Source organism: Trachurus trachurus (genome assembly GCF_905171665.1).
Source record: "Trachurus trachurus genome assembly, chromosome: 12".
In the NCBI taxonomy this organism is placed as follows: Eukaryota; Metazoa; Chordata; class Actinopteri; order Carangiformes; family Carangidae; genus Trachurus; species Trachurus trachurus.
The window spans coordinates 26,896,133-26,908,503 of record NC_139908.1 but is presented as its reverse complement, the minus strand read 5'-3'; the positions used below and the strand labels follow the sequence as shown (position 1 = coordinate 26,908,503).

The 12,371-nt window shown below is 41.2% G+C and overlaps 1 protein-coding gene across 1 annotated transcript in view; it reads right to left on the bottom strand.

Annotated features, from left to right (window-relative positions):
* The window catches only part of dcc (DCC netrin 1 receptor), a gene marked incomplete at both ends in the record, with an annotated part of 386,320 nt that extends 374,984 nt beyond the window's left edge, over positions 1-11,336 (bottom strand). Inside the window, one exon of the mRNA XM_083983745.1 lies at positions 11,204-11,336. Coding sequence (XP_083839871.1) covers positions 11,204-11,336 — 133 coding nt within the window. The remainder of the gene's footprint in view (positions 1-11,203) is intronic.
* Positions 11,337-12,371: the final 1,035 nt, after the last annotated feature.

The following is a 12,371-nucleotide window of genomic DNA, read 5'->3' as shown; positions in this document are numbered from 1 at the left end:
CGAGCTGTTCCCTCATTTGCATCATGGAGGTAACACGTGTATCACCTGCTAATGTTGGCCCTGTTATGTTGGAGCCCTGGGTCAAAATTTAGTCTAAAGGAATTGTTTTACTTTATATTGTTCTTACATTGAAGGCGTTATCTGTGAATAATTCAATTACTATCTACCATAAATGAAGCATTACGCCTCCTTAACAGTAGCAGCTGTTTTGGGCTTAATTGGGATTTGATGATTGGGAAACATGAGGGAGTCTAATTAAGGCTTGATAACTGATGAAATATGCAGGTATTTTCTCCTTCATACATCATTAATAGATTGATGGATGGGTGAATGGGTGGTGGTGTAAATTAACATCTCCTTGGTGTTAAAAGCTTGCTGTGTCTCTAATGGATCGTCTCTGACTTTATTATTGAGCTCGGCTTATTAATGACAAGGTTTTAGTGCTCTGTGCTTTTAGCTTTAATGTGATTCTTGATTAAATTTAGCTCCTCTTTCTTGTGCATTGTTTGTTGTTTTTTTCCGCAGTGTTTGGAGTTTGGGTGTTGCCGTCGGCTGAAGACCTTGAAGAAGGCTGAGGACTCCTCATCAAACACAGTGTGAAACAACATCTGTCTTTTTAAATTAATGCATCCTGCTCTAAAAGCTTCTGCTACCCATCACCCCCCCTGTTCGCTTAATTAATGCAGTTTCTCATAAGATCACAAGGACTGTATACCTTGATGCATTACTGTTTCTTGCTATCCACAATCAAACCTTTGTATTATTAGCAGATCCCAGCTGACAAAGGGTAAGGGTTCACCCTGGACAGGTCACCAGTCTATCACAGGGCTAAATACAGAGATGCATGCACACTCATGCACTTAGCGTTGCCAAACCAACCTATTGTGCATGTCTTTGGACTGTGGCAGGAAGCGGGAGAACCCTGATGACCCACACACTAAAAACAGTTGGGTTAAAAAATAACCCAATTATAACCCAAACCCAAATAAGGACGAACCCTTTTTTTGGGTTAATTTTAACCCAACAGGTTGAATTATTTTTTTTGACCCAACTTTTGGGTTGAATATTCAACACAAGAGTTGGGTTATGCTAACTACAACATTGAGTTATTTTTACAACCTTAACCCAATGAATGGGTTACTCACTGAAAAATAACCCAATTACTTGAACAATCCAGGAATTGGGTTAAATTAAAATATAGCCTATAACCCTGAAAATGTGTTACACTCTGGAAAAATAACCCAACAATTTAACCCAACACCAATAACTCAGAAATTGGGTTACAGAGATAACCCAACATTTTTTAGTGTGCACGCAGATGCAAGAAGAACATGAAGAATCCCCCCAGACAGGCCCCAGGCATGGATTTGAGTACTAACCACTGGATAACTGATGGTTTCTTAACCTTCCTCTTGTGTTAACACAACAGATGGTAGCAGAAAGCTAACAAGAGGAAGGTTAAATTGAAGATAAGGTATACTGACAATATATTAAAGCTATATATTAATACTGACTATTAAAAGCAAGAGTTTCATGGATAAGGAAGCCTAACAATGTAACCAAGAGAAGAAAAACAAATTGGATGGAAAAAAAATGTTTTTAGACAGCTAATTTAAAACACAAGTCAAACCCTAACCCAACCCTAACACAAGAGATGGCAGCAGAAAGCTAACACAAGACGAAGGTTGAAGGAGCTGTATGGTAAGTAATCATAAAATCATCCAATATGTTACCGAGGAATCATGTTAATTTGAAATACTGATCTAACCGATAATAATAGTACAGCCAGAATATTTGCATTTAAAAATTTTTAAATCATCATCTATGTGTTTGGTATTTTGGCCTGTTGCCTCACCCGCATTTGGGCATCCAGGTTGCCAGTTCCCACTGAGCTGCAGCTACAAGCGTTGTGGATCATGTCTGACGTTACTAACATTAAAAGACCTCGCTACACCTGTAAACACATCTAAGAGTCTTACATACATACGCCACAGTCTTACATACAGCTCCTTCAACGTTTTTGATAAAACTCTTCAGTCTGTCATATACTTGCATCATGCAGCAGCTGTCCACACAAATATTATCTTAATCTGTATTCAAACCAAATGTTTTCATCTTCTCAACGTCATTTTATCCCTAAAAAAAAAAGTCATATTTTTGTAAGAGCTGAGAAATCAGCATCCATCACTCCCTGCATCGGAACATCACTGATCACACTGATTGATTATGCTGGTGGACTGATTGCAGGCGGACACTTCTGCACTACTCAACCTGATCAGTCTTCAGTCTCATAATCAATACCCTGATATCAGCAGAAAAGATTAGAAATTATGTCCAGCAGCATCTCTGTGTAATCATCAGACTCTTCATACGCTAATCAATAACTTATCACTAATACAAGGCCAGGGCCTATGCTGTTCTAGACCTATTGATCAGCAGGGAGCTTTCATTTATTTCATTTAAAGCGGAGATGGATCAATAACACAGAGCCATGAAGAATTCTGCAGGACATGAGTCCGACACAAGAGCAGGGGGTTGGTGGTTTAAATACAAGACAGGCATATGGAGACGAGGCTGCAGGACTTGTCCTATAGTGGTACCAGTTATTGAACAGTATGCACCAATCTGATAACAAGAAATGTATTAATAAACTCTCACATCTGAGTAAAACAGCTTTTGCCTGGAACACAATTCTTCTTTGTTCTGAAACAGCACAGGAGGTTTCCATGTTAGCTGTTAGCAAAATAGCTGTGCACCTACATTTATCTGCTTAAAAGGAGCACTGGTGATCTGAGTTCAGAAAGAAAGAGAGAAAAAAGGTTGGTCTGGAGCCCCAAGGAGGATTAAATGTGATGTCAGAAGGTCCCTGTATGTGGACACAGTAGAAGACCTGATTAGAATCAGGATTAGATGTCTTGAGGGACCTATAGGAGCAGTTTGATATCAAGGAGGCTGCTCAGATGTGGCTCAGTCAGGGTAAAGGAGCTGGAATGCCCAACTACAAAGGCTGGCTTTCAGAGGTGTGTAATGTAGTGTGTTCCTTCTTGTGATTTTAACTATAATCATGTTAATGCTATGTTTACATATTTAATTTATTATTTGCCTTTCTTTCGATTAATGCACTACAGTACATGACTAGACTTTTTAATTTAAAAGAACAGAAAAGCATTGTGCATGTTGATTTAATTGGCATTTCTAGTTTTTCTTCAGTAATGAGCACCAGATATACTAGTGGAAAAAGTTAGTCTGTTCTGACTGATTGATTTCCATTTCATTTAGGGACAATGTGCACTTACATTTTTAAAAAAAAAATTTTAATGAAAAGATGGGTGCGCCAGATTTAGCGCAAAGCTGACTTCCATCTGTCGTCCATAAAACATAAAATACAAACAATGTTTTGTACATTCTCACACTCATCACACAATATACATATATATATATATATATATATATATATATATATATATATATATATATATATATATATATATGTGTGTATATATATGTATATATATATATATATATATATATATATATATATATATATATATATATATATATATATATATATATATATATATATATATATATATGTATATATATATATATATATATATTATATATTATGTACCACTAATTACATGTGCAAATAGCATCAAAAATCTAACTGAAGAATAGTAATTAAAATGCGCATGAAAGTTCAAATGTGACATAAGTTATACAAAGTGCCTGTGTAATCTAATAGACAATATGAAACAGGAGATAGAATGGAGGATCAGAAAATGAGACACAGTCTCAGCAGTGACTTGACTAAAAAAGAGTAGATGGGAAAGAACAAGATGAGATTATAAAACCAGATAAGAACTGATTTGATGAGACTGGACCACAGAAGAGAGAAGCAGATGAAACATAATAGAATATGTGCTAATAAGTTGAGATGAGACAAAACCAAAAGCAATAAAATAAAAAGAGAACAGATTAAATCAGACACTACAAGATTAGATGAGTAGACGGGTTAAAATTAGGTGGAATAAAATGAAATGAGGTTAAACTGAATTAAACATTATTAGATTAGACAAATGTGTAAATAGAATAAAATGTGTGATAGGACAATAAGTAATAAGATGAAAGTAAATGCAATGGGATGAAAAGAAGGTTGAGCACCGACTCTTTTGATTAGGAGGCTGTAGTTTAACTACTGAGCTTTCTCAGCTCCTAGAAGAAGTCATTCCAAGTTCACATATTCTTAAGGGAGGAGTAATTGCCCCTTAAACTTAAGTCATTGGGAAGCAGGAAGTGTCCAGTCGACCACCTTCCATTATTGTTCAACTCCAGAACCAAACACAGTCTTGTGGGACTGCAGTGCTAACCACAAGACCAATAGAAATACATTGTTCGTTGAGATGAAAGGAGAATTTGCAAGTGCATCAGGTGGACTGATATTAATCTTCAGGTCTGTCAAATTGTCTTTTTTTTTTTTTATATCGCTTATTCTCTCACTATGTCAGGCTATGTATGTAAGTTTCTATAGCTGAAAAAATCTCGGATTTGCTCAAGTTGTAATCATACTGAATGGAAATAAAAAGAATGTTCAAAAAAGGCAAAAAATTCTTCAGGATCCTCAGATGGGAAACAGTATTTAAGTGAAGCAGCAAAGCAAAAGAAAAAAATTCAGTTTAAAATCATCATCTAATACAGCAGCATTAAAAAAAACGTGCAAGGGAGATTCAGCAAAGACTGTGATGTACGTAGCTCCAGCAAACACACCAGGATTAAAACTACCAATATAAATTCACTGCGTAATACACACTGCAATGCAATCTAACTTGCAATGCAATGTAACTGGAAACAAACTCCAGCATTGTGTATTTCAGAAAATTAGGAAATAATAGAAGATTTCCACTACACCTCTCCATGTCAATTATACTTATTTAGAAGAAAAGATGAATGAAAATGTAAAAATGAGTGTAGTCAGGTATTATTCAGACTAAAGAGTTGGCAGTGGATCATAAATGAGCAGAATGTGAACACACAACAACACACAACACACATACTTGTGAGTCGAGACAGTGAAAACAAATCCTCCTCTGGATAAAGACAAAGGTTCAAAGACAAATCTGCTTAGTCCTAATACTAACACAGTTCTGACTCGTACAGCATTGTTCAAGTGGCCACGCCCTCTACACACACACACACACACACACACACACACACACACACACACACACACACACACACACACACACACACACACACGTGCTGAGAAGCCGACAAGAGAGAGAACTCACTCAGCTGTCGGCTGATAATCCTGTGATTCTCACAGAGAAGCAGAATGGATGAGAGAATGTACGATGAGGACGGGAGCACTCAGAGACAAGGACGACAGATACCAAAGAGGATTGTGAACATCGCTTAGTGCTGCAGAAAATACACAAGTCCTCATAAACAGGTTTTTATCACAGCAAGTGGTTCACAGTGAACACTGGGGGACTAGTGGAGTGAAGGTCTCTATAGCCTACTAGTAGATCAGTTTTTATTCATCTAAGCCACAACAATTAATCGATTAATCGCACAATAATCGATTATTGAATTAATCGTAAACTATTCTGATAATCTAATAATTGGTTTGAGTTGTTTTTTAAGACAAAAAAAAAGTCAAAATTCTCTGATTTCAGCTTCTTAAAGCCCCGGTACGGAGCATTTAACTGAATATGCAAAAGTCTCTGGTTTCTTCTGATGTGTCTCTGTTACCTACAACTTCAAATGAGCCCATCAGTGTGAAGATACGCTATTTCTAAGTAGTCTAATTCTATACCTCTGGAAGGCACGGTCGGGTCAGACCACTGACGAAACGATACGCTGATTAAAAAAAAAGAAAAAAAAAAAGAAAGTCCCGTCTTCTTTCCGACATTTCCACAACAAATCTACACGCGCCGGCCAGACAAACGGCGAAATGCCGTCTTCATTCTGGCAAAACACCACCGCTTTCATCCACAGGGGCCGCCAAAATCAACACTAAATGAAAAATCTGTACAGGTGCTTTAAATGAACCAACCCCAGGCCACACTTCTGGCTGAATTTTATATAATTTCAGATTAAAAACCATAAATGGGTAAAAACATTCCAGGCTAAAATAATGACAGATTAGAAAATGTTTTATTAGTTTGTAATAGTGTGTAAATGATTAATAATCAGTATTATTGGCAGTAATAGAGGGTCCCCAAAAATAAAATTGTGCCCAGGGCCCCATGGAGGCTGGGGCCGGCCCTGCAGAGGAACCACATGCAGCTGCAGGCCAGATGCATTCTGCTTACCTGGGTTGTCGTGAGCGTTGTTTATTAATTTGTGTTGCTGTGTGACATCATCATCCTAATTAACGCAAGTGAGCAATCAGCCAGCACACCTGTTATTTCTCTGCCGCTGCGGACGTGTCTCACTTGGAAACCCTCTCTGAGACCGTGTCTCTGTCAGCTGACAGTTGCTGCTTTCTCTCCAGTAAAATGTGAAGGTGAAGCTGCAGAAGAACTCTGCTCTCAGCCTCGTGTCGACGTTAATGATGAATCATGGAGGTTAAAGCTCATTGGGAATAATCTAATAACATGGCCAAAACAAAAACAAAGATGATGTATTCACCTCTGCTCCACTTCCTCCAACACTCCATCCATCTTCATTTGGACAGCCAGGGAGACGTCCTGGTGGCAGGAGGAGGAACTACACTTGAGTTTTCTCAAACAGACTCGACATCTCTCTGCTGATCCCCTTTTATTTCAGTGCTGAGGGGCTTGAAGTTCAATCTAAATCTAACCGTCCAGCATCCAGCAAGGGGAGTAATGGATGTGTCTATATTTCCTATAAGTGTGTGTGCAGCAGACTGACAGCCAGTGGGAGCAACTTATCGAAAGAGAACCGGGAAAATGTACCTGAACTGGAAGTTTATACATTTACTGAACAGGACGAGCAGCAGCACGACGCCTCAGCAGCCCATTCAGAAATCATCCATTTTTCATGCTTCTAAGATAGATGAGGGGTAAAAAAAACTCCACCTCCCTCACTTATAAAATATTCTGCAGTTAAAAGTGTTGTAACCAGGAGAGTCAGATCATACTGTGACTCAAAGATCCAGTTTTCCACTGTGATGATGATGATGAAAGTGAAACTGGCCACAGTCAGAGTCAGTCGAAATATATTGAAGAAGCTTGGAAGCAGGGATTGTGGTGGACACAAGGAAAATGTCAAGGATGAGAGTGTGGAGGAGGCGACAACTGTTACTTAACACTCAGAAAGTCCCAGGCTCAACTCTTCATCCAGTTCAGAATTGCTGGAGTTGGAGTATTGACTCCCTGGCTTCTAAAGGGCCCTATGCAGTTTGCTAATGGATGGAAGTGTGTGTGTGTGTGTGTGTGTGTGTGTGTGTGTGTGTGTGTGTGTGTGTGTGTGTGTGTGGCAGCGTTTGGCACAAGTTACACTCAGAGTGGATCACTTAGTTTGAGGATAATGAAGTGAAGATCGTCCCCTCTGGAGTTACTAGAGGGGGAAATCTTATTCTATAGGACACAGAATTATGAATCTGAACTGATATCCGACATCATTAAGAGTGGAGACCACAACTTTGGATATAGAATCATGTAATGTGTTTGGGATTAATTTGGAATAAGTCTGTCAAGGAAGTTGCGAAAAAAATAAATTATTGGATCCAGACATAGATGGATCTGCTGCCCTTCAGTCTGCACAGGATGAAAATTAAAATGATTTAAAGGGGACATATTATGGAAATATCACTTTTTGAAGACTCTCAAAATGTGAGAATTGACAAAACAATCTGTAATCTTCAGGCTCCCTAGGTTGAAATCCATGTGGTTTTATGAGCTGTTCCCTCAGTTGTCTTCCAGTGATGTAACTAGGATTCAAATTTGCATAACCCCACCCCTACCTGGTACCAGTAGAAGGGGCGGGGCAAGCAGTGGTTCATTTGCATTTAAAGGGACAGACACTGAAACCAGCCGTTCTGAACAGGGCTGTTTTGAGAGGAGGAAAAGAGCTGTGATGTTTGATCCTTGGGGAATTTTGACCAAAGCATGTCACAGACATGTCTTTAAGACACCTGGGAACTATTTTAATTTGTGGAAAAGGGGGCAGAATATGTCTCCTTTAAATCTGGAGCACAGACGAGTTCACTTGTTTTTCTTCTCATATCTTCTTTCTTTTCTGGTGAGAAACAGGTGTATGGACATCTAAAAGTGGATACTCATGTGTTGTTCGGAGTTAACTGAATAATTAATCATTGAGTTGGCTCGGCTCTCACTGAGACACACAGAATCAGGTGTGTGTGTGTGTTCTTGAAATGACAGATGTAGAGGATTCACAGCTGCAAACCACTTGTCTGTTAATGTTGTTCAGACTGTATCCAGGTTTCTGACAGTGCAGTTCCCAGCTGTTCTGTCTGGAGTAAAAACCTGGTTATATATGAACTCAGATCAGCGGCATACACACTCTCCTCGGCTCTGTGATCTTATTAACAGGTAGTCAGTTAACTTGGGTGTTGGACTGCTTCACATGGCCCCTGGATTTCCTGTGGTAATGGAGTGGTAGAGTTGAGCGCCGTGGTGTGACGGTGCTGCAGCACCAGTGACTGACAAACAGCTCCTTTCCCATTATAAGGAATCAGGTTCTCTACCCACTCATTAACTCTGCTCCTGCTCGGCCGGAGGAAATCATCGCTGGATATTCAGCAGAGCATTAAACAGCCCAACTGCAGAGGAATTATCACACACACACTCACACACACACAAGGCTGCTGGATCAGCTGTGGCACTCCACCGTGTGTGTGTGTGTGTGTGTGTGTGTGTGTGTGTCCTCTCTCCTACCACCAATTAGCTTAATTAAAGTGTTTGGACATAATTTATTGACAGCAGGAGACTCAGAGGGGGGAGAGTCAGGCAAAGCCGCTCTCAGATCCGTGTTCAATCACCAAAATCATGACGCAACAAAGAGTCTGAAACAATGCTTTGAGATGTGGGACAGAACCGACAATCAGTGTCAAAAGCGACTCAGATGAGCTGGTGCTTCTGAGTAAGAGTCATTACGTTTTACTATCAAACTTTTTCAAAGAGAGGGAATTAAAAGTTTAAAAAAAAAACGTGATTAAAAGGGATAGAGATGTAGAGAGGAGCAGGATGGAAGGAATCAGACTGAATTCTCTAAATGGAACAAATGATTCAATTTTACACAGACAGAAACAGCATTAGCATCTCAGACCCAGCGACAGCTTAACGAGGATCCTGAGTGCATGTTTATTATAGTGACCGTGACAACAAAGGTCGTCTAACTTTAAAAGAGTGCTTATTTTACGGACCCATATCGCTCATTTCGTCTCCAGGGAACCTTTGGCTCTTTTGCCTTGTTAGTATGGCAATGTCCAGGGATTTGGGATTTATTGGAGAAGGTACTAATTAGCACGAAAGCAGCGCTAACAGGGATACAGTTACCTATGGAACCTGCTATACACCTTCTGACTGATGACTCCCAGCTCTCCCTCCAGGGAAAAAACAGGTAAAATCTGGTTGGAAGGTCCACTGAAACCTCCCCAAGACATCTCAAAAACTCACTGGCTTCGAAACTTTTTGGACATTGCATACCAGGAACTTTCAACAGCGAGGATAAACAATGCTAAAACAAAATATCTGACCTAACAGAACTTTTATTGAACGAGCACACTGCTGGCTGGGCGGTGGGTGGGTGAAGTGGGGAGCGGGTGGGGGAAGGGTGAATTCTGGGGTTAAAATGTTAAATATAAAATGTGGAATATAATTGGAATAGATCTGTTGCATTTGAAATTCTAATAAAAAGTTAATAATAAAAAAAAAGAGTGCTTTTTTTCCCCATGAATCGTCATATAACCAAAGAGTCTTACCACCAAACCAAAATAGGACCGTTCTAAACGCCTTACAGCAGGTTACATCCTGTTAGCGTGACAACTAAGGTGTAGTGCCGATCAGAGGTAATGGATAAAAAAACAGACCAGTGTGGACATTCAGGTTGGAGGAGCTAGATCCAGCGAAGCCACAAGACAGTTCCGAACTTTTCTGAACTGAACCCACTTGTACATTCAGGTTGAACTTTATCACGCTGTTGTTTCATGCAATTTATTATTGTGTTTTATTGAAAATCATGCTCACAGCAGCCTTGATCTGTCAGGATCGTTTTAAGAGAACCTGAAGCAGCATTCATTCTATAAGATTCACAACAGTCCCCTATAAAACCAACAGTCAAACAGGTGAAGAGGTGGAACCTCGTACAGTCACATCAAGCCAGAATCAGAGCAGCCAACCTGATCATCAGCGAGGAGTCTGATTGGCCACAGCAGCGTTAGCAGGAAAATGATCATTGAAACCTGCTGAAGCCTGGTAAAAGTCACTTGACCCTCCCGTCAGGCCTATGCTCACAATAACTATGTTGAAACAGATGAGCACAAACGTGGCTGAACTTCAATAGTAGCATTCAAATACAAAAAAAGAGAGAAATCATTGTGGGTGAAGCTGAAGGTGAAATCCACTAAAAATCACTACAACTTACAGCAGAGCGCTTAAGTCCAGTGAAATCCTTTTTAAACCCAGTCAAACCAACATGATCAGACCAGCAGAAGTCAGGTGAAAACCCAATAAAGCCCCAACGAAACACTCCAAAAACCAAATCAAATCCAGTAAAAAGCTGCCATAAGCCAGTCAGACTAACAGCTTTCCAGCCCGGCATCGTCTCCAGTCATTCTAAGCACTGAGGGATCCTGGAGGTAAAAGAGCAGCAGAGTAACACACACTGACTACAGACCAGCCCCGAGCTCATCACCAGACCTGCTGAAGCCCAGGCAAATCCATTTAAACCAGTCTAACCCAGCAGACCACACCGTGACCACACACACACACACACAACCTGGGGGGAGGAAAAACCCTGCTGGACCCGGTCAGACCCGAATCATCCCGGGTCTGCACAGCAAGCAGGGGGAGAAGAGAAGAGGAGGGGAGGGGGATTCAACAAATGTGTCAATTCTCGTTTGGTCTGCGGCAACCAGCAACACACACACACACACACACACAGTCTCAGTCTCTTCCTCTCTCACTCACACACACACACACACACACACATACACACTGCAGGGCGCAGGCAGGAATCACGCATATCCAATATTCCTCTTTTTTTCTCCACTCACCGGTCGCTGTGGTGTGAGCAGCCAGCAGCCAGCAGAGCAGCAGCAGGTAGAGTCTTCCTCCTCCTGTCTTCCTCCTCCTCAGCACCAGCGCCTCCCAACCATCACCAATACATCCAACCCAAGCCAGCTCCATGCTGCCCCGCTCCAGTCCCAATGCGCCCGAGAAGCCACAGGGACGCGCGCACACACCCGCAAATCCTGCTGATGCCTGGTGGTCTCTGATGGAAAAAAAAAAATCCACAGAATCCCAAGTGTTGACTGAGGGGGAAAATAAAATAAGAGAAAAGAAAAGCCTCCGGTGTGGTGAGTCAGAAGGACGATGAGGTGGAACAACCTCTACTCTCTCCAAAAAACAAAAAAACACACCAACCCTGATGATCCCGGTCGGGCTCGGATCCCAAAGAGGGAAAAAAGAAAAGGAAAAGCCCCCAAAACACACACACACACACACGCGCGTGTGCGGTTATTTCCCTCTTTTTACAGATGACAGATAAGTTCCAGTAACTACGAGGGCAGAGTCTCCATCACTCTTGCGCGGTGCGGCTGATTCCCATTCATTCATACATATATGCGGAGGAGAGTTTCAAAAATCCACGCTGCTTTCCACGGAGGTCTGCTCAGTCTGTCGGGGAGGACGGATGGAGAGGGCTGAGAGAGGAGGAGGAGGAGGAGGAGGAGAGGGAGGAGGCACACAGTCGAACCCTCTCTCTCTCTCTTTCTCTCTCTCTCTATACAGCTGGGGAGAGAGAGGGTAGAGACACCTTGGTGGAGTATGGAGCCATTGATCTAAACGGGCTGGAGGTAAAGCCTGGAGATGGAGCGGCGCAGGGCAGCGGTGTGCTGGAGAAGCTGGAGCCCGGCGGAGGGAGATTAGCTGAACTCTTCTGCCCTCTCTGGTCACACCGGGAACTTTAACACTCCGCACAGCTGGTGGGGGGGGTATCCTCATCAGATCAACAAGCCACATCCATGAAGGACAAACAGAATATTATTATTACTTCTTTTTTTGTCCTTTTTTAGTGAAGTAGTCTATTGTTTAATGGCATTTGCCCTTAAAGGGATAGTAGCATTTTTTTAAAGTGGGGTTGTATGATCTACAAAAAGCCCCTAAGTAGGCTACTTTAATTGCAGTAGAAGACTCTCTGCACTCCTCCCGTTAGCAACGCCA